The 23,716-nt window shown below is 41.3% G+C and overlaps 1 protein-coding gene across 7 annotated transcripts in view; it reads left to right on the top strand.

Moving 5' to 3' along the window:
* The window catches only part of agap1 (ArfGAP with GTPase domain, ankyrin repeat and PH domain 1), a 139,519-nt gene that overhangs the window by 85,683 nt on the left and 30,120 nt on the right, over positions 1 to 23,716 (top strand). For 3 of the 7 annotated variants that reach the window (XM_026158516.2, XM_026158514.2, XM_080297831.1), the window contains 4 exons: positions 3,688 to 3,856; positions 5,789 to 5,953; positions 8,880 to 9,041; positions 17,154 to 17,231. In XM_026158516.2, the coding sequence (XP_026014301.1) occupies positions 3,688 to 3,856; positions 5,789 to 5,953; positions 8,880 to 9,041; positions 17,154 to 17,231 (574 nt within the window). The remainder of the gene's footprint in view (positions 1 to 3,687; positions 3,857 to 5,788; positions 5,954 to 8,879; positions 9,042 to 17,153; positions 17,232 to 23,716) is intronic. The other 4 variants (XM_080297830.1, XM_026158517.2, XM_026158515.2 and 1 more) reach the window with 3 other exon arrangements.

Raw genomic sequence — 23,716 nt, 5'->3', positions numbered from 1 at the left:
ACATTAAATCACAAATGATTTGCTCAGACATATCCACACTTCACCAAACTGCACACGTCCATCAGCCATTAGAGCAGCTGATGCAGTAAATTAGTGTTAAAACTCATCACTTAACACATCAACACACACAAACCCCCTCCAGCACCAAAAGCCAGGTTTTCCTGAATGCTTTGCATCTGCAGCTCCGGCGTCAATTAACGTGTTTGCGGAGGCTAATCGAATGAAACTCAATCAGCACCACTAATTGCCCGACTATGTGCAAAGAAATCACATTAATGCCGCTAATTAAGTGGATGGCAATAGATGCCACCTAATTGCCAAGAAAAGTCTAAAGAGGAGAAGATCAGGCCAACAAAAGGCGAGAGTAATTAATCGCCTCTTGTCACGATGTGACTCTGAGCAGTGAGAGTTGTTAAGAGCACTTAAGAGCAGAGATTTTTTAGAAACTCTTGTGCAAGAAAGAATGATTAGAAGTCAGTTTTTCTTTTCTTTTTTTGTGTTCATAAGCCTGAAACTAAGGCAAAGAGCTAACCAACGCTGAGTGAACACAAGATAGAAACCAAGATGGTCTTAAAACATTCATTTTTAAACATCCCAAATCCAAATGTTCAAAACGAAATCCAGCAGTAAAAGTAATAATTGATTAGAATTAGAATAGAAAGTTCTAACTTCAGTGAATCTTAAATGCAAGTTCAGTTTTTAGTCTTTAGATAATAACTTGAAGACACTACAGTTTTCTGTCCATTGAGATAATTTTGCATTAAAAGCAATGTACATTTACAGTTTGCATATCAACAGATGTAATTTATAACACAAACCATAAAAACCTGTTATGTAATGTGTTTAAGTTCGTTTAGGCTTTAGGTTTGAACATGGATTATAGATCTCTTCAGGTTTTTTGACACTGGTTTCTGACCTGGTTTTGGGCTTGTTCAGGTAGGTCCTAGGCTTAGTTTTAAACTTATTTAAGGTGGTTTTGTTTTTGACTTTGTACTTGGTATTGCACCGATTTTTATACATGGTTTTCAACGTGGACGTGTTTAGGCTAGCCTTTGCACTTCTTTCTGACCTGGTTTTGGACATGTTTAGATTTTGTTTGGGACCTAGTTTTAGACCTGTTCAGCCTACTTTTTAGACTTGGTTTGTGACCTGATTTTGGACATGTTTAGTCCGGGTTTTGGGCTTGGTTTGTGACTTTGTTTTGGACATGTTTAGTCTGGGTTTTGGGCTTGGTTTGTGACTTTGTTTTGGACATGTTTAGTCTGGGTTGTGCATTTGGTTCTGACCTGGTTTTGGACCTGTTCGGGCTAGTTATGGAGCAACTTTGTACTTGTCTTTGTAACTGTTATTAAATTAGGTTTTGTACCTGTCATCTCTGCACCTTCATCACTTTCTCCACATTTTCAGTCTGATCGCAGAGCTTCTTCTTCTTCTCCTTTATCTGCTGTCGTCTGTTTACCCATCGATCGTGTTGTGAAGTAGTTCGCTCTTTATGGATTCATGTTTCCTTTGGCGTCAGCAGTATCCAGCTCTCAGTTCATGTTGCATTTTTCACACTGATGCTGCCGTTAATGCGTCCATTTATACTGACTGCACGCAAACACACACACACTCTTAAATACACTTTCTTTCTTCCGCGTTCATAAGCTGACAACATGTTCTCGTCCTCTCTCACACACACACACACTCGTCACCACCTGCTGTCGGTTTGTTTGGTCGATACACACATCCGTCCTGGACGCCGCTGCGTGGTGTGGACGATCGGGCCGATGATGAAAGCTCTCAGATGCAAATGGAGACTCAATTACCTCGGTCAATCTGTCGGAGGGGTGTGTATGTGAGTGTGTGCGCATTTGTGTGGGTGTGGAGGGTTTACCCAGCGGGCCCCTGGCTCGAGGGCTCTCCAGTGGCTTGTTAAGACACCGTCGAGAGCACTTGGCTTTGAATTGGCCTTTTGTCAGCCGAGCTGCCAGAGGGAGGCGGGAAACACTGAAAGAGTGTGCGTGTGTTATAAATGTGTGCATTATTATCCAAGTCTGTGCAATAACAGCAAACCGAGGATGCTTTCTGAAATAATGCCACGAACAGTTTGCATTTAACAGTAATTACTTCAACTGTATAGAGCAGCGCAGCTCTAATGAAAGCTGTAGTGTGTCAGAGATGAACACAACATTGACAAAAATGGGGGAAAAAAAGAAACTTTATTAGTTGGTGTCAAGCTTTGGTTGAGTTTAGGTGAGGAATCCAAGTGGAAAGTGAAAGAGGGTTTGGTATTTTCCAGAATACACTGGAACAGGTTATCGTCTTATGGCTTATTACAATTTTTCGACATTCATAAATAGTGAAAAGGAGGCGATGCAGGAAGTTGTGGCTCAGTTTTTCTTTTTTTCAGGTAAATCAAAATAACTTCATGTTGCTTAGATCAGGTATCTGCTCTGAGGTTGGATTTCAGTCGTTACGTTGGACTGATTTTGGGTTATGTTTTTGGACACTATTTAGACAAACTCCCACTTGGTTTTGTACTTGGCTTTGGGTACATCTTTGGAGTGTTTTTAGGTTCGGTGTTTCCCTTTGGTTTTATCTTAGTTTTAAATAGTTTGTTTTGGCTTTTATTGCTTTGCTTTTGTCTGGTTTTGACCTTGATTGGTTTGGACATATTTTAAACTGGTTTTATAAAGTTTGCTTTGAACCATTTTTGTGGCTGTTTTGACCTACATTTAGACTCATTTATTAGCTTGGATTGGGAATCTCTTTGGGTTGATCTAGACTTGTTTTGTCCTGTTTTATAGTTGGGGCTTGGTTTTATACACATTTTTAAATTTGTAGAGGTTCACTGGCTGGATGTTCTCGACTCATTGTCCTGCTATGGAACATCTGGATCCATTAGATAGTTCTTTGTAATGGTTAAGAATGTGAAATAATTATTTTTTCTTCAGATAGAAAAAAATATATACTTGTAATAGCCTTCTTCTCCAAACCAACACTTATTTCCCTTCTCTATGTCTTAAAAATATATATATCAGACTCTCTTTTTAATCCACAAGCTTTGTTTCTCATCACCACCTTGATCCTGAAGAGGAGGCCGACCTCCCAAGGTGCCGTGCTTCTCTTGGGTCACCACTGATTCTCTGCCACCGTCAGAGAGGTGGGGGTGGATTTAACAAGCACCTCTCGTTCGTCATTAAACACCACTTCTTGTCTGATCCATCCGGTCTGGACCGGAGGGGGGCTCCTCGCTAGGGGGGCTGCCGAGGACCCTGACAGTGGTCGCTCTTGTTTCAGGCACATTGGCGAACGGGCAGAGCCAATCAGAGTCCGAGTGTTGGGCCACTTCAGTGCCGCTTTAAGGGATTAGTGTTGCTTTGTTTTCATTGTATGTTTGACGGATTTGGGAGGTTTATTATCCCAAATAATCCCACTCGTGTTGATGAGATCGCTTACACGCACGCTTCATTTTACTTGCTTTGTGTTTTGTGCTCTAAGTGTTGTCCCATGTGTTTGTTTGCTGTCAGTGGGCCTGCTTGGTCAATGATTGCATGTAATTACATTTTTAAAATGCTTTCTCTGGTTTAAACGGTTGTAAAATGTCTGAATACTCGTACGAATAAAAATGGGTTTGAGATTCATGTAGGTTTAAAGATTACGGGACTTCAACACAAAGTTTGAATGCTGCCTTCTGTTTGTCAGGACTACATGCAGAACGTCCACGGGAAGGAAATCGACCTGCTCAGGACCACGGTGAAGGTCCCGGGGAAGAGGCCACCGCGCGCCGTATCCACCTGTGCCGCCATGCCGAGCCCCAAAACCAACGGCCTGACGAAGGACATGAGCAGCCTGCAGCTCGGACAGACTTCAGGTGAGGCCTGCAAACTGACACCTGAGAGCGTCTGTATCAGTCCTTCAAACCTTTCAGCCATAGGTATAAGGGAGATCTTTGTCACACCCCTCCTCCTCTGTGATTGGACGGCAATGATTTACCTGAAATTCAACTTTTTTTTTTTACTGAACACCCGTTTACAATAATCAGAATTCATCATCTAGAAGTGCATGCTCTAACGTATCAAATTTTTCAAAACAAAAGCCATAATTACTTATAAGGAATTTACCAGGATGCATTTAAATCTAAATAAAAGTTTTCTATTTAGTTTATTGCAACTTACGTTTTCAAAAATATTCACTCCTGCTATCAAACATCCAATCAGGAAGTCCATTTGTTATAGTTTAAAGTAACGAGTCTTTATGTCAATTTTCATGTGGATATCCAGGTTTAATGGTTAATTTGTGAAATTATTATTAATCACTGTAATTAAGTAAGATACCTGTTTAAACTCCATGTTCATGCTTTTAGATGTCTCATTTTATTTTAAACATCCAAATCTTCTATTTCTTGTAAAATGATACCATAACAACAATAGGTTTTCACATTTCTCCTACTGTTATTGGGAGAATGATTAAAACTGAGATTTCTATTGAGACAAACTAACATAAAGAAAAAGAAATTTGCATTTATTTTCTAAAAGTGTCTTTGAAAGGCTTAAATGTAACTGTCAGCATTCACACGTAGAAACCAACAACGTGTTTGGAGGTAAAAGCGTTGTGTTAAATAACGGAAAAACTGAATCAGCGTTATTGAAATGATGTAATAAAAATGAGCTGAAATATGAAAACATAAAGGAGTGAACATGAAGTCTCGCCTCCACTCAGCAGCGATTAGCCCGTCATCAACACACTTGTTTCCTAATTGTGCTTCTAATCGCCACTCTCGCTCTGACATCATAAACACGAGCGTTGTTTTGTTCGTTCTGAGTCAATAAAGATTGATTGAAAGGAGGAGGGGAAAAATCTGCAGTTCAGCCTCGAAGCAAACGTGTCTTATCACCTGAAGGAAGACGTCGTAAAACAAAAGGTAGAGCGTAATCCTGCGTGTCACACACACACACACACACACATAAAAGCAGCGCTTATGAGGCTTAAATCTCTCTCTCACACACAAACACACACACACATGCGCGCGTGCAGGAGGCCCGAGCTAATAGCATGAATATTCAGTGAGCTGTACTCCATGTACTAATTATTGTCATGAATATTAATGCCATCAGAGTCCTGGCTCCATTCAGCCAGCACCAAGAAATGAGCTGTAATGAGAGAATGAGGAGGAGGAGGGTGGGGGTGACTCACCCTGCTGCTGGACCACACAGCCTCTCACCGACTCGAGGGTTTGATTTAAGCAGCCGGCTCGTGAGAGGCTGCCTTTTATGGCTCCCTCGTGTTTCTGTGTGAAGTAAATGAGAGTGTGCGTGCACGCCAAGGAAGGAAGAGCAGGTCTGCAGATGATCTGTGCCACGCTCGGGACGTTTGAAGCTTAAATAGCAGCACGGGCTTTAAATGTGATTCTCTGGTCATAAGAAACATGCTCAAGTGTCAGTTTTCTTCAGTCAGCTGGTTAAAATGATCAGAATGCCGAGCTAACTGTACATGGAGCCCGTAGTTACTGCTCCCAGCCTGTAGAGGGGAGCGTGACAAATTCAATCCAAAAACTCACCTTCCTCCAGTGATGGAGTCCACAAACCAAAGGACAGCTATGTCCATCTTTGTATATTCAGTGTATGGTGCTATCGTCAGGCTTCCTGTCATTGTCCAATCAGAGGAAAGAGAGCTGTTAGGAAGGAGGTTTCTTAAAGAGAAGCTAACGCAGCTTTTCTCACAGAAGTTATGAGTGATAAGTGAACACTGCAGGTATCTGAATCTTCCTTATATGCCGCATTGACGTCTCCACTTTGTGTTTCAGGCTCGGTGACTAGCAGCTCGTCGGTGTCGCAGATGGCGAGCGGCGTCAGCTTGGTGTCCTTCAACAGCCGCGGCACGGAGGGGATGCACCAGCGCTCGTACTCCGTCTCCAGCGCCGATCAGTGGACCGAGGCCACCGTCATCGCCAACTCTGGAGTCAGCACAGGTCAGTGACCGGCACGCTCACGCAGAGTCATGTGATCCTGAGTTAAACCGCAGGTCACACGAGAAGCTACACAGATGGGACTGAAGGCCCCAGCGTGGAGCTACGCGAGGGGGACTATCATTTGTCTCCCATTGATCCAGCTGCCAGACCTCTAATACTGCCTTAACTGTTTGTCAAGCTAATGGACTGTCTGTGTGTGTATGTTGGTGTGTGTGTCTGTGTGTGTGTATAGGTGTGTAGGACTTAAAGCGCCAGTATTAACCAAACACACACACAGAGCAGGAAGCTGAGACTGACAGCTGTCAGGCTGTGTATGAGCCTGATGTTAAGCTTGAGTGGCAGCTCCTTCTTTGGGGCCTCCAGCCTTCCTCAAATAACGTTTAAAGCTGTGAAACGCTCTCAATGGGCTCCCAGGGGCAACACAAACACACAGTTTCTATAGGTGTAAGGGCACTCCTTTAAGGTCCCTGTGGATCCTTAAAAGGTACTTTATGCAAGAGTAAGATATTAATTAACCTTAAAAATGGTGATGAAGTCATGAATTCTTTTGTCAGAGATCTGAGAAATGTTACAGATCTTACAGCAATATCTGAAATCTAAAAAAATAATTGGGACAAACGAGTAGTCAAGACTTACATGTGTTAACTCATCACTCAGTTCTCAAGCAGTGTCGAGGCCAAAATGATAGGAAATAATTATAGAGAAGAAAAAAATGAGAAAAACAAAGATATTACATATTAAATAAGCTAATGAAAAGATAAGTAGTAATATAACATCTTAAAAATACAGAAAGGAAATTAAAAACAGAAGTAAATAAACTGAGCATGTTAAATAAATAGGAGGAAATACTGCAGATTCAATCATTTCCGAAATACTCCTGTTTATATTTTATTAGGTGGGGTCTGCCCTCCATAGATCAACTGTCAGAGTTAATAATAACTACAAAACTGCTTAAAACATTTGTATTAAACAGTGCAAAGATGCAAAAATAAATAAAATTCTGCAATAAATAAATACTAAAATTAAGATTAAACTCATGAAAAAAATTCAGTTTCTGCTTCTTCTTTGAGGTTTATTAGGCTCACAGGTGCTTTGCCGCCACCTTCTGGAGCATAAAACAAAGAAAAGTTTGTAGTCTTTGGACCAGCTGCTTCTTCTTCTGTGGTGGTTTGTGTGGTCTGAGCAGCTGGTGTTTAAACTGTTGATGAGAGCAAATACACCACAGAAAAACAATCAGAGTTTGGACTGAGAGAGAGTGCAGCAGGATGAGGTGGTTGTGGGGGTGGGGGCAGCGGTGGTGGGGTTTGACGTGGATGGAGCGCGGCTTGCAGATGGGAGGGCCGTTAATCCACGGCGGTTAATTGCGCGCTCGGGGATGGCATCTTGTCAGCAGAGATAAGTTGTCACATTTTCCACTTGAGCTGAGACTAAACGATTGTAAAATAAGTTATGGCCGTCCTTGGGGCTGTCTGCCGTTCGGGGATGCGCCGGCCAGCAAGCGCTCGACAAGATACGTTTGTGTGTGTGTGTGTGTGGTGTGCACACGTGTTTCCATCTGCACACACAGATACACACCGCGCCCGTGTCAGTGTGGCCGCCGCGCCGTGATATTGATGGAAGCTGAATGTTATTTTATTCCGCCGCTAGTCACAGCTGTCAGCAGCCGGCGTGAAGAGTGGAGGGCAGAGAGAGAGAGACTCCACTCACTGTGCTGATAGCCTCGCTCGCCCACAGGTCTGAGCCTGCATGTCGACCGGAACGGGATTCAGTATAGTTTACTTTAATCCATTTGGACCCCGTCAGTGGTGATTCCAGATATTATATATACATATTTATACATTTACTGTTCTGCTTATAAAATAGAGCAGTCGAGGTGTGAGGTTTTGCGCTCAGATTTACTCAGCTTCTGTTCTGTGCCAAAGAGTTTTGCCACCATGCATATTAAGGTCATTAGTGAAGTATCAAAGGTAACTGTGCAGCAGGATCAAGAGCTGAAGCCAGAGTCAGAATGAAGAGCAGGGAGTCCTGTATCTGATGGCCTGGACTTCACACAATCCTGATCGCAATATCAGCAGTGTGAAATTACAGGAAGAGACAAAAGACTCCAGTTTAATCCCACTGATGAAGCAATTCCTCCATAACCTGTAAGTCAACTACAAAGCCAGGTCCAGAGTCCAAAATTAGGCTCACAACTAACCCAGAAGTTATTAAAAATAGCAACCGCAAAAGATTTTTTAGGGTACTCAAAAACGAAATCAGAAAACTTGTAAGTTCTTCCAAACCAGTACCAAACCAAATTTAAAATCATACCCAAACCTAAGTTAACCCAATGGAAAATTTATTTTGAAAGCAGTTTTAAACCAGTTTAAAAGAAAGTCCCAATAATCCCATTATGAAGTGTAAGAAATAAGTCTGGTGTAACATGAAGGAACCAAGACCCTGAGACTAATTTAGAGAACTGTGACAAGCCCTCGAAGATGTTAAAGGTTTAAAAAAACCAAAAAACGCTGAGGTCAAACCAAAATGAAACTAGTCAAAAACTTAATCCAGAACCAGCTTAAAACCTGTCCAAAGTTCTCAGCAGATAAAACAAGAAAGGCCACTTGTGTATTAAACTTACAACTATCTCAAATTATCTCTGAATGTTTTTCTCCACAACCATAAACTTCCCCTTTTAAGACACTGCAGAAAAAGATGGGTGCCTCGACCTATCCTCCACCCACCAAAAAGCTCTTTGGTCTTTAGAAAGCAAAACCCTCCAAGTAGTTCTGTTTAGTTATATTTGGCATCAGTCTACAGCAACAGTTATTTTACTGATGGGTAAAGATCCTGCAGTATTATAGTGAGAGAAGCCCATTGATCACTTGTGAGCAGTATGGCAACAGTGTAGAGTTCTATTTGTGATTTTATTTGGTTAAATTTGCAGACACAGGCCTGGGAGACTCCGTCTGCTCCAGTCCCAGCATCTCCAGCACCACCAGTCCAAAGATGGAGCCGCCGCCATCGCCGCACGCCAACCGCAAGAAGCACCGGCGGAAGAAGAGCACCAGTAACTTCAAAGCCGACGGCCTCTCTGGTACTGCGGAAGGTAACGCCATCTCCCCTCCCCCTCGCCTCGCACTTTCCCCGCCTAGTTCTTTAAAAACATACAAATGAAAACATCATCTTTAAAACTGACCCGACCTTTATTTTCTAGTTTTCAAATCTTAAATCCCACTATCTTTGTAAAGTTTGTGTATTGATGCTACACTCAACAAAAATATAAACGCAACACCTTTGTTACTGCTCCCATTCCCCATGGGATGGACGTAGAGACCTAAAATTCATTCCAGATACACAATATAACCATCCCTCCCAAACAGTGGTCACAAATCAGTCCAAATGTGTGGTAGTGGGCACATCTGCCATATTGAGATAATCCATCCCACCTCACAGGTGTGCCACATCAGGATGCTGATCTGACATCATGAGTAGTGCACAGGTGTACCTCAGACTGCCCACAACAAAAGGCCACCCTGGAATGTGCAGTTTTGTCTCACAGCAAAATGCCACAGATGCCACAAGCAATGAGGGAGCGTGCAATTGGCATGCTGACAGCAGGAATGTCAACCAGATCTGTCGCCCGTGCATTGAATGTTCATTTCTCAACCATAAGCCGTCTCCACAGGCGTTTCAGAGAATATGGCAGCACATCCAACCGGCCTCACCACCGCAGACCTCGTGTAACCACACCAGCCCAGGACCTCCACATCCAGCAGGTTCACCTCCAAGATTGTCTGAGACCAGCCACCCAGACAGCTGCTGGAACAATTGGTTTGCACAACCAAACAATTTCTGCACAAACTGTCAGAAACCGTCTCAGGGACGCTCAACTGCATGCCCGTCGTCCTCATCGGGGTCTTGACCTGACTCCAGCTCGTCGCCGTAACAGACTTGTGTGGGCAAATGCTCACATTCGATGGCGTCTGGCACGTTGGAGAGGTGTGCGCTTCACGGATGAATCATGGTTCACATTGTTCAGGGCAGATGGCAGCTGAGAATGTCCCAGTTCTTGCATGGCCAGCATACTCACCGGACATGTCACCCATTGAGCATGTTCGGGATGTGCTTGACCGGCGTATACGACAGCGTGTACCAGTTCCCACGAATATCCAACAACCTCGCACAGCCATTGAAGTGGAGTGGACCAACATTCCACAGGCCACAATTGGCAATCTGATAGACTCCATGCGACGATGTGTTGCACTGCATGAGGCAAATGGTGGTCACACCAGATACTGACCGGTTCTGGGTCCCCAGACCCCCAATAGCGCAAAAAACTGCACATTCCAGGGTGGCCTTTTGTTGTGGGCAGTCTGAAGTACACCTGTGCACTACTCATGATGTCAGATCAGCATCCTGATGTGGCACACCTGTGAGGTGGGATGGATTATCTCAATATAGCAGATGTGCCCACTACCACACATTTGGACTGATTTGTGACCACTGTTTGGGAGGGATGGTTATATTGTGTATCTGGAATGAATTTTAGGTCTCTACGTCCATCCCGTGGGGAATGGGAGCAGTAACAAAGGTGTTGCGTTTATATTTTTGTTGAGTGTATAAGAAAACCCTGAACCTTTGTTCATAGTGACATTAGTAGATTATTTGGGACCTAGGCTGGGAAACGCAGTCATGTGATTGTCTGAGATTTTCGACCTCCTCAATGAGGAAAGGATCTCTCCATCCTGTCATTCTCTCAGCCCTTCATCTCTTCACCCTGTTTGGTCTTCCTCTTCTCTGTAAAGTCTGTGGATCAATGAGTGTGTACATGCACAGCAGTAACTCCATATTAGTGAATCCAACAACAGCTGAAAAACCTGCTTTCATATTAATACTGCAGACATTAAACATGAAAAGCATTGTCTTTGGTAATAATTCAGCTGCAGATAACCTGATGAAGCTAAAGTTGATCAGAACAAATCTTAAAGACAGTTACAAAAAGCCAATTAGAGACCTGGTTACTAACTAATGGCTAATTTTGTATATGCTTCTATATATGCTTATATGACAGGTTGGCATCATTTAAGTGCATGGAGACATCCGCCATTTGGCGATCATTGTTGGACAGTTAGAGGAGCAATTCCTTATGAATGTTTGGACTTGGGTTAGATTCGATGTTGAAATTTGTTATTATGTTTAAAGATTTTTGATTTATTGTGGGGGGGGGGGTTGTTTTTTCTTTTGTTTATAATAGTCTGTAGAACAACTGAATTAGCTTGAGTCCCATTCAGGGACCGTTCAGCAGTTGTAGCCACATGTGTTGCTATACACCTGTCAGTCAAAGTGGCATTGCACCTTTCAAACTTTAAGCCTTAATACAATTAAAACCGGTAAATTATTTTAAAAATTCACCATCCAGTTATTGTGAAGGAGGAATGTAGCCATAGAACCCCAAACAATTTTTGTAGCAGGCTGTAAACATGCTTAATTCTGCTGTGAACATGTGGACATCTTATAATGTGAGACTGATTCACTTTTGGAGGCGGCCTCAAGTGGACATTAGAGGAACTGCAGGTTTTTGTACTTTACTTTTAAGCCTTGGAGTTTGATTCTACTCTGAAACGAGCCCACTTTCTTTTTCTCACAGACTTTCTTTGTATACGTCAGTATCTGAAACTTGGGCCATGCTTAATATATATATTATATACTGTAGTATTATGTTCATGACAAGAAGAACAATAATACGTCTTCTTTATTGATCAAGGAAACTGAATGCAAGAAAACTCTAAAGTAAGCCTTTTACATTGTGGTTTAATGGGTTGTTGCTGATCGTTTCTGCTGAGAGACTGGATCCAATATTAATTTGTTTAGCAGCGTCATATCAAGTGTTTCACACTAAACACAGCAGAAGAAAATTCTTAGTATTAATAAAGTGGCTGGCGTAAAGGAAAAAAAAGAATAAAATATGGATTCATTCATGAATAAAAACCACAAATTAAACTTAAATATATACATTAGAAAGATCTGCTAAACATCAACCTGTGTGTTTCTTTCTGTTTTGTTTCTGCACCACACATCTATGACCTCCGCCCGCTGCTGTATCCTGATTGGCTGATTCCATCCTAAATTCCTCCTCAGTTTATCACCATTATTGATGTTTTTGTGATAATTATCGAGATCTTTTATCACACACACACACACACACACAGTAGCTCGTTGAACAGATGTGGCGCAGCAGCAGATGTGTAATGTTCGTCCCTCCATCAGTGAGGTATCAAGCAGCTGACAGGACAAGTGGCTGTCTGAGTGACAGATTGACGCTGCATCTGCCTTCATCTCTGCTCATTTCCATCCCTTTATTTTCCTTTATTTCCTCACGTCCACCCTCAATGCTTCCTTTTTCGTTTTCAGTCTCCCCTCCTGGTTCTTGTCCTCATTTCCATCTTCTCCTCTAATCTTGTTCCTCGTTGTTTTGTCTCATCTGTTTCATTCCTCCTTCACTCTGTTTTCCTTATGCTTTACTCCTCCTCCTCCTTTTTTCCCCCTCTGCAAGCGTTTTATTATCACTTCCTCTGACCGCCACTCGTTATCAGACGCTTCCCGACTCCCTCATCTCGCCCCCACATTAGTCAGCCAGAGAGGCTTAAGTGAAATATTATAAATAATCCAGTGTATTGAAATCTTTTATCAGCTGTGTCACTTTCATTATTCAATAAGCGATTAGTAACAGTCTTCCCAATTTAGCCATTAAGCACTGAGCGTGCTCAGCCGGCCGCTGGCTCACCGCCTGTCACGCCGGGCGGGCGGGTGAAGTATCTTCATGTCAGAGCGAGGCCTGGCGTAATTCATGAGGGGGAACCGCCCTCTGCGGCCGAGCTCCCCCAGGTAGGACCACACCAACACACACACTCGGAGATTCTCACCCTTAGTTTGCTGCACCAGTGGAAGTTCCTGGTGGTGATGGTGATACTTCTACCCACCAGTATCTTTTGTTTCAGATGGGGCTTTTTGTGACCTCTGGCCAGACTAATGTGCGTGACTTTTTAATGACTCACTGACCTGCAGCTCCACCGTATTCACCTGGATTTGGACTTCATGGCTCATGAGGATGTTTTACTACCGTTCGTTCTGATGCATTTCAGTTTTCTGTTTTGACCAGGTCTTGGTTTTATTGGTGTATTGACTGGGACTTGTCAGATTCATGAAGATGTTTTTTAAAGGTATTCTTGCGTGTCATCTTTGGTGTACTTCTGGTTCATCCATTGATTCTGACTTCTGTCACGCTTACATTTGGACTAAACCCATGGGATAGGATGGGATAAACCCATGAATGGGTTTTGATTTTCACTTATCTTGATTTTTAAGGGCATTTTTTTAGTGTGTAGCATTTGATCTAGTTTAGTTTAATTAATGCATTCATAGTTTATTGGGTTAGGATTTGTGATAGTTGTTTCAGTTTTCTGTTTTAACTTGGTCTTGGTTTTGTTGGTTTTATAGGTGTACTGACAAGGACTTACCAAGTTCACGTCGGTGTTTCTACTCTGATATTTTGGATTTTTGGATCAAACTACGACTTCTTTTGTGCCGTTCTTGCTCATTAGCAGTACTTTGTTTTGTTTTGTTCTTCACAATGCTTTTTTGATTCAGACTTGGTTTTGGCTTATTGTCTTTGGTAGAGTTCTTGTTCATCTATTGATTTTTTTATTTAATTTTTTTGGATATGTGGGGTTTTTTTTGGTTTCGTTCTAGTTTGATTAGTTCAATTTAATGTGTTTCACCGGGGTTAATTGCGAATTACTTCTTTTATCCTTCAGCTTTAAACATTCTTAGTTTTGTTAGTTCTATCCTTGGTTTGTCAAGTTTATAGGCATTTTTTGACTTATTTTGGTTTTAACTTTTATTCTGAAAATTTTAGCTCAAATGTAGCTCTTCATTTTTACTTGTGGTGGTCTTTGAGTTAGTTCTCTACATTATACATGCTTCCCTTAGGCATAGCACACATTTTCACTGCTATGCAGATGACACCCAACTTCTAGCCATGAAGTCAGATAACACACAGCAATTTGTTAAAATGCAAGAATGTCTTACATACATAAAGCTCCTCACACACAAGGTCTTGAATAATCAGGGCTCATCTTATCTTAATGACTTCATAGTACTGTGTGACCCCAATAGAGTGCTTCACTCTCACATTGCAGGCCTACTTGTTGTTCCTAGAGTATTTAAAAGTGTGGGGGGAATGGGAAAAGAATGGGAGGCAGAGCCTTCAGTTTTCAGGCCCCTCTTCTTTGGAACCAGCTTCCAGTTTGGATTCAGGAGACGCACACTATCTCTACTTTTAAATTAGGCTTAAAACTTTCCTTTTTGCTAAAGCATATAGTTAGGGTTTGATCAGGTGACCCTGAATCCTCCCTTAATTATGCTGTAATAGGTCTAGGCTTCTGGGGGATTCCTATGATGTGTGAAGTATTTCTTCTTCAGTCACCTTTTTCACTCAATATGTGTTTATACACCTCTCAGCATTTAATTATTAGTTATTATTAATCTCTGGCTCTCTTCCACACCATGTCTTTGACCAATCTTCTTCTCCTCACCCCCAACTGGTCATGGCAGTTGGCCATCCTCATAATGAGAGCATGAGTGGATCTGCAGCCTCGACACCGGGCTGCCATTTGAGCTTTGAAAGTTGACCTCAGTCTCTTTCGTTCAGCTTCAAAAGTTTGAAGCTGAATCTGTGGCCACATTCCTGAAGTTTAAGTTGAGAAACGGTGGCTTTGATTCCTCACACGGAAAGCTGCTCACAGCTGATGTTTAAGTTGTGTGCGCGCCTCTCAGATCACATTCGTGTGTGACGGTGTCTCAGCTGAAGAGCTTCACCTCATTGTTGTCAGGTGGTCGGTGCACCTGCAGCACGCCGCTCTCTGACTGCTTCATCAAGGCCTTGAATTCCTTTAAAGTCGCAGCTTAATCAGGAAGGTGGGCTCCGCCCTCCGTCACAGGTCAAATAGGGTCAGAGAGGGTCAAACAGAAGGGAAACAAAGAGGGCCTCTGTGGAGGAAAGACCAGGTGGTCCTGCAGTTACCTGTCAGTCACTTTGTTTTAGTCTCTCTCCCTCTGACACAAGTTTATATAGTTTACACAAACATGTTCTTGTGTTGTAAAGCACTTTGTGATTTTTTTTTTTTTATCTGTGAAAAGCGCTATATAAATAAATTTTACTTTACTTACTTATGTTTAAGCTTTTTCAGACAGGTTGGTGAGAAACATTTACAAGATTTTTTAAATGAGACGCACAAAATACAAAGACTATCGTCAGTGCTGGATAGACCTGCTGATGTTTTAACGTTTTCTCCAACATGAAGAGTAACAAACTGTTCAAATAAACTTCAAAGCGTTCAAAGATCAAATTAAACATCGACATAGCCTGTACACTCACTACAGCTATAGCCTGTACATACTTATACTATATTCATAACATACCTTCATACCGTGTACATTATAACATCAGAAAGTGAGAAAATGAGGAAAAAGAAAGCAACAAGCTTTCACAAACTTCCACTAATGTACGATTTTTGATATCAGCGAGCTCCAGAGAAACTCTTGCTCCTGGTTCCTCCTTAGATCCCTGATCCCTGAGGAGATGATCCAGCAGGCTACACAACATGGTTTAAACCATGAGTCGACTTAGAGGCAAATAATATCTGAGTTAGACTGAGAGGAAAAACACTTCACGTCCCCCTGCTTTGAAAAAAAGCTCATACTGGAGTAACAGGCTGGATATTCATGTAGGTGGAGTGTAGTGACAGTTTTAACTGAGTCCCATCACTTTGTGGTGTCTTATATCATGAAGCTGCTTCTGCCTCTTGATTCATTTTTTAGCTTTTGTTTTTTATCTCAGATCCATGACTCTGGTCTCTGCTTCAGCCTCTCTGCTCGCGCTCTCGGGGCTCCAACCTGTGACCTTTTTAACACCACCCTGATTCATTCCATCCGTCACTCGCCTCGCCTCCTGTGGCAGATCGAGGAAAACAAAGCGGACTAACATTAAAGTGTCAGCCGCGGCTGTATTTCATCCTCTGCAAATGTTGCTTTGGTGGCAAATGCTCGCAGTAGCCCCAGGGGGGAGTGAATATTACAGAGTTTGCAGAGGTCAAAGGTCACAGAGCTCAAACCTGTGGAAGAATCAGAGCTACAAAGGAGCTACAGAAGTTCAGCGTTTTTATCGTCCCATCATTTGTTGGCACTTAGGTTTGATTTAATGCTTAAAAAAATCACATTATCACAGTTTCGACCATATTTTTTGAAGAATGTTGCCTTTATATTCTGCTAAAGGTGATTAATTAAAATAATTAATCATATCTATGAAATAAGAGATTATACTGAAAACTGTCTAATGCAATTTCAAAGTTTAAGTTGACTTTTGTTTTATTCTATCCAACCAGCAGCTCACAATTCTAAAAAGGAAATAAAAGTTCAAACCTTACACATCACACACTGATATTTCGCTCTAAATTGCCCGCAAATAAGTTTTCTTACTTTCTTGGTTATCTTTTAATGTGAAAATCTCGAGGAAGTGTTGAGTTGTAGCTCAACAGCAGGTTTTTTTGAGGCTCTTGTTGTTTGACTTTCAGTGGGTTTAAAGTGTCATGAATATTTTTAGTTTGGTTATTTTTTTATCAGATAAATGTGAGCAGAAACTTTTTGATTGACATCTTTAGATTTTTTCCAAGTTCTATTTTTTTATTTGTAGTGGATTAAAGATGTACTTTGTTGATCTTTCACGGACTTCCATCCCTTCATTGTGCTTATTGGCTCCTCCCACTTCAGCACCGAGCCACACCCCCTCCATAGCATCCTCTGCACTGCTGGTTTTGACACCTGTCTCTCTCTTTCTCTCCCTCTTCCCCTTTACTGTCTATGTCTTATATTTGTTGTCTCATTCCTAAAATCTGGCCTCACCTCTCCTTTGGTCCTGCATGTTTCATTCCTCATTCATTCCTCTTCTCTTGTCCCTTGTCTCCTTTGTTCCTGTTCGGATCGCCTGTTATCTCTTCTTCATTCCTCTATCATACCCGCTTGACCTGCTTTTGTTATTCCTTCATTCCTTCTTCAATCTTCCTTTGGGTCCCCATTCGATCTTCCTTCATACCCACATTATTCCTGTTCCCTTCCTCGCTGCCGTCTTTTCTCTCTCTCTTCCTGCCGTCGGGGGATGCAGCCAAACGTAAAGCTTGGAAACTAAATCGCGTCTCTAGCCTTCGCAGCATTTACACCAACAGTCTGCAGAACTCAGAAGGTAAAAAAAAAAAACTGCTGTGGTGGGACGGACAGACCCCCAACTGACCTCCACCCTGACCCTCCCACCACTGCAGGGTTGGAGTCCCCTGTGCTGGAGATTTGTGCTTTTGATTCCAGGAATGAATGAGTTGGTGATTTGCAGAAAAAGATGATGAAACTGGGTTTGAGTCACTTACATGTTTAAGCAAGAAGCACTGAGACACTTTTATAACATGAAGGCTAATTCTTTAATGAATCATCAACTTCGATCAAAGAGGGAAAATTAGTTATTAGTGATATTTATAGTATTAGTAGTATAATATATAGTAATATTAAATTATACACCTTTTTTTCTTTTTTACCAAAATTGAGGTCAGTACAGAGTTTAACACATCATCAACTTCGATCAAAGAGGGAAAATTAGTTATTAGTGATATTTATAGTATTAGTAGTATAATATATAGTAATATTAAATTATACACCTTTTTTTCTTTTTTACCAAAATTGAGGTCAGTACAGAGTTTAACACTCATCATGGACCATAACTTGAAAGTGAGCTGCTAGCTGAGCTGTAAACTGAACATGGATTGGTTACTTCTGAAAAAAAAGAAAAACTGAAAAAACCCTGATATAGTTTTAAAAGAAACTAAATATGTTGCTGTAAATTTTATGGATTTATGACTCACATAGTCAGTTTGGGATGTTTGCCCGACTTGGACTCATAGTTAACCTTCCCGTCCACTTTATATCCATGTACAACATGTTGGAATTGCCATTTTAAATCTTTTTCACCACCTCATATGTCTTAATCAATGTGAGAGTAATGCAGTATTGTCCATGGGGAAAAAAAATATTTCTCTAACTTTATAAACCACACAGGGATATTTTCATCCTGCAGTTTGGATGTGTTTCACCTCTAAAGAGTTCTTAGAGTCTTTTTGCTGCAAATCATCCAGTCAGTTCTTTCTCGGTGTGTCCATCTGTGTTTGGTCCAGTGGAGAAAGCATCTGTCTTTCCCTTCCCCTGTATTTCTTTGCCCCACCTGCCTCACCTGTGAGGACACAGCCAACCAAACACCCCCACCCTGGAAGCATGGGCTGTACAGGTGATGATACACCACAATGTGATGTGCGTTTTGTGCGATAGTGTTCCAGAGCATCTTCTGGTGTGATTTCCTCCTTCATGAAGTATGTGCTGTGGTTCGGTTCCTCTCCGTCTTCTGCTCAAGAGCAAAAAAAATAAAAACACAGAGCCACATATTTCTTTCTCTGAGCGACTTCTGAACAATCGGCTGCAATATTTTCCAGGTTATTAATGTTGTAAAAGGCTGCGAATAATATGGGGAGTAATGACCTGTGTCGCAAAGCAATACTGTGTGCGGTGACATTTAAGGCTTTTAATTTGTGTTTCCCGAGGCCCCCTTTTGTCTCCCTCACGCCTCCCCTCTCATTGCACCTCCCGTCCTCCACTCTCAAACACACATACACCTCCCGCTGAGCCTCAACACCTCACACCCCGGATGGATGATAGGCTTGTATGCATGTCCTGCCCCCCACCAACCCACCCTCTGCCAATCCCCACCTCCTCCCCCTCTTCCTGCCGCCATTCCTCCCTGCGTCTTGTAAATGCTGTATATTTGGTTTGTTCTTTTCTGCCGTTAAAGGTTGCCAGTGTCAGAGTTCACAAATTGCCTCGGCACCACCTCTCTCTGCGCGAATGTCACCCACAGTAGCCGAGAGCGGTGGCAGTAATTACCCGCACAGTGCGGCGTGGTCGGCGTCCGAGTTTGTGTGTGTTTGTGCTCTCGTGCATACATTTAGACACACGCAGCAGCGAATGGAGAAAGAAAAACACAGGCCGAACAAGGCAAGAAAAGAAATCAGGGGGAGTTTTTTGAAGATTTCCTCAGAGGATTTAAAATCTCTTTTTATAGCTTAAAGTCACATTTTGTTTCATTTCCAATCTGAATGAGCAAATTAAACTGTCAAGACAAAGACACGATTTTCTAGAAAGTTCTTCAAAAAATAAGCTTGATTGTTTTCGCCTTCAAAGTTTGGGGTTTAAAGTAACTTTGACAGCTAAATGGTCCTTAAATTAGTTAGAAAAATGAGAAATTACCCAATCCAATGTGCTTGGAAGATCCAGTATGATCTTGGAGGTTTATTTTAATCACGTACAGCAGTGTTACCCATGAACGTGCGATGAAAGAGCTTTAGTTATTTTTAGTGAAATGAACTACTACTGTAAAAAGTCTGAAATAAAGTTGAGGAAAGTAAATTCTTAAAAATTGTTTCCACATGCAGCAGTTACTCATCAACACGATCATCACGTATGTGAATCTGGCATTTTCTTACTTTTAGCTCCGTATTTGGTCTCCTCCACTTCCTGAGGAAAATATCTGGCCTTTTATCTGCAACATGCTGCATGTTCTGCGACAGCTTTGGACATATTTTGTTCCTGATTTGTTTTTAGACACTTAGCATTATTTTTGTGAAGATTTATCAACTTTACTTGTCTCTTTTTACACTTTCTAGTCATACAGTGGTCTCTCGTTTATCGCGGGAGTTACGTTCTAAAAAATAACCCACGATAAGTGAAATCTGCAAAGTAGCCAACTTTATTTTTTATAATTATTATAGATGTATAAGGCTGTAAAACCCCTCACTACACACTTTATACACTTTTCTCAGTCAGGCATGAACATTTTCACACTTTTCTCTGTTGTCTAAACACTCTCAAAGTTTAAAACTTGTAGAAAAATAAGTCCAGTATTATAGAATGAAACCAAAGGCACCTGCAGGTGATGGCGTTTCGTCGAAATTCTTGTGTTTGTTGGGGAGAAAACTTACAAACGCACAGTACAGCACTTCAGAGTCACACTGCTAGCGATCGAGATTGATGTAAATTTGACAAGCTGAACGCATTCTGTACTGTACAGGAGGCACGACACAAGATTGATTGACGTTGGTCTACAGCCTATCAGGACGCAGAACACAATGCGCTGTTTAAAAAAAAAAAAAAAAGCATGCAAAATTGCACCAAAAAAATTCAACAAAACAGAGAGGCCGTGAAAGGTGAGCCGCGTTGTAGCGAGGGACCACTGTATTGCTTGCATCTTTTTGTGTTAATTTTTTGGACATTTTGTTATTTTTATGACACTTAAGTAATATTACATATTTATTAACATTTACTAACACTAACAGCAATTTCTTTGTATTTTACAGCAATTTTAGTTGTAGTTCAGAGATTTTTATCATCTTTTTCCAATTTATGTTGTCATTTTATTCCTATTGCTTTTTTTCATAATTTTCTAAAATATTTCTCAGGGAGTTCATTCCAAACTAATATAAAATAATGTTATTATTTTATTGATATTTTCTTATATTTTTAAAACTTGTTATATTTTCTCCTTTTTTAGAAGACAATGTGAACATTGAACACTTTTATTATCCTCTGCCCCTCGGCCCGTTTGCAAATTGAAGCTGCACATTCTCAGCATTAATTAAGCTTCATTAATGTTAAAGGTAATTAATTTTAGTCCTTGCACTTACATTTTACTTCTAGCTCCTCACCCTGGATATAAAGCAGCTAAAAGCTCCATGTTTCATATTTGACCTATTGAATATAGTTTCCATTTCTAGTTTCTATCATAATATAATCCAGTGAATATCTTTTGGTCTCCACCTCTGTTTCTTTTAGCTGTTGGCTGCTCAGAGAACTGAAACTATGAGCTAAAAGAGACTAAAAAGCTCCACAGAGTAATTTTTCTACCATGCTTTAAGATTAGTGTTGCTGCTGAGGTCCAGGCAGGGGTTTCATAGTAAAAGTGGGTGGTGGGAGTGGTTCTTTTCCCCCCTGATTTTATTCATTAGCGGGCTTAGTGCGCTGGGTCAGCATGCAGCATTTAAATCCAGAAACACCGTTTAATTTACGCTGCAGAGAGGCAGAGCCTTTCTGGATTGTTGGTTTCCATAATTGTCAAGCAGCCTCCACCCCTCCCCTTCCCCCTGAAAACAGAGAATCATGGGAATTTAATTATGATGGGATTCTGGCTCTTGACCCTGCAGGGCTGAGGCGGTGCTTGATGGGTGAGCCGTCATTTAGAACGAAGAGGCACCCGGTGTTCACCCAGGAGCTCCGAACACACTCCCTCCCTGCATTATGTACAGTTTGCCCTTCATCAGACACACGTTCATACGCAGAGCTTCGACTTCCTCTGGTCTGAAGATAGTTTGATGATGGTAGCACCCGCTCTGAAGTCACGCAGTGTCCCCGTAAATCATGAAGGACAGCAACAGGTGCTCCTAAAATAAAACTCATGTTTTTATGCAATCAAGTTAATAATCAAAGGTCAATAAGCTCCAGGCTATGAATCAGGATCGAGCACTGTGTGAAACTCTGGATGTTTTTCTATGTTTTTGGAGGTTTAATTTAGTTTAAGTGAAATTATTATAAGTGCTTTATCTTCAATATTTCTCGTGATAATCTGGGGCCCTTTTTTCTATTTTTTTCCTGCTTTTTGGGACAATTCTTCTTCTTAGACACCAAAATAAATGTTTTCCATAAAATGTATTTATATTAATGTATCTTTTAAAGAAAAGTAAAAAAGGGTTTTTTTGACACCTTTTTCTGTCATTTTGTTTTTAAATTCTTTAAAAAATTTTATTTTTCCAATTTTTTGTATTTTAAAAAAAGTTTTTTTAAATATATTTTTTAGAAATATTAGTTTGACCAGTGTTTTCTTCCTCTTTGTATATCATTTTACAGATTTTGTTTATTAATGGTTATTAATATAAAGTAACTGGAATTTTTTGTCTAGCTTTCTTCAGATTTTATTTATATTTTTCAAACAAGTTTTCAGACATTTGTGGGGTGAATTTTTCTTTCCTTTAGCTGCTTTTTGAACATTTTATTATTCTCAACTCATTTTCAGTTTGGACCTGCAGGTTTTAATTAGGCTTCATTAATGTTAATGTTGATTAATTCAGTCGCTTCCTCTAAAAACTTATTTCTGGATCCTTTCCCAAAAACATCACCTGGAAAAAAGCAGCTTGAAGCTCCACTTTGGTAAAAATGTCCAGCTTTTTTCCACTGTGAGAAAACCTTTTATTAAATATTTTCCTTTACAGTTTGTCCCTCTCGTTTCACTGCTTTCATGAGAAAAGTTCAGTCTCATCATTGTTTCTCTGAATCTCTGCGCTCAGCGGCTGGTTTACTGCACAGATCGGTTTAACCTTGATCCGTTAGCCGGCCCTTGTAAACAGTAGTTTTAATTAACGTGAGCTCATCCGACTCGGGCCGTCAGCTGCCTGCAGCAGCTCACAGATGAAAACGATCCTCGGTTATCTCTAGTAGAGAAACTTTGGAGAGCAAAGGTGTTTTCAATCTCTTCAACTGGAAGTGCGGGGCTTCCTCAGCCCGCCGTTCGCCTCGGGGCGCTTCCTTCCATCCTTACCTTCCGTCCTTCCTCTCCTCGGACAAGGCCATTGATTATCCAGAGCAGAGCCGGAGGGGAGCTTCGGCTCTGCTGCTCTGAGACGATCCCAATTAGCCAAATGACTGGAGTTGAGGAGGAGCAAATGGTTGTTCCCTGGCGGGCCGGCCGTGACCGCTCTCCGACTGATTAAACCCCTCATCATCATCATCTTCTTCTTCTGCTGCCGCCGCTCGTCATGAACGGCTGCTTCCAGAAACCCTCGCCCGTGTTGTGAGTGATTACCGAGCTCACTGCTGAGATTTTGTCTGAGCCCGACGCCGCGCAGGTTTGGATGGAGGAAAGCATTTCCGGGTCACACCAGCAGAGATGGTGGAATCCTGGGAATTATCAGGCACGCTGGAGGCCATCCTTTGATTAAGTGATTACCCGGTGTCGCCTCCTCTTCCCTGCTGATCGGGGTTAATTGTAAACAGAAGCTGCTTGTAGTCTGATCTGCTGTGGTGATGATACTCAGCCCCCCTCCCATCCCGTCTGTGCGCCCTAACAGTTTCCAAATGTGGCTGACATGTCAACGAACAAATGTGAACATCTGTGGCGAGGCATGGAAGCAGTCGTACAGAAACACAGAGGATTTTCAGCTCCACGAGGTTTACTCAGAAATCCAATCAAATTTTACAGGGAGTGCAGAATTATTAGGCAAGTTGTATTTTTGAGGAATAATTTTATTATTGAACAACAACCATGTTCTCAATGAACCCAAAAAACTCATTAATATCAAAGCTGAATGTTTTTGGAAGTAGTTTTTAGTTTATTTTTAGTTTTAGCTATTTTAGGGGGATATCTGTGTGTGCAGGTGACTATTACTGTGCATAATTATTAGGCAACTTAACAAAAAACAAATATATACCCATTTCAATAATTTATTTTTACCAGTGAAACCAATATAACATCTCCACATTCACAAATATACATTTCTGACATTCAAAAACAAAACAAAAACAAATCAGCGACCAATATAGCCACCTTTCTTTGCAAGGACACTCAAAAGCCTGCCATCCATGGATTCT

Source organism: Astatotilapia calliptera, chromosome 23, assembly GCF_964374335.1.
Source record: "Astatotilapia calliptera chromosome 23, fAstCal68.1, whole genome shotgun sequence".
NCBI lineage: Eukaryota > Metazoa > Chordata > Actinopteri > Cichliformes > Cichlidae > Astatotilapia > Astatotilapia calliptera.
Note: the sequence above shows the minus strand (reverse complement) of the source record. Positions and strands in the feature narration are given on the sequence as shown.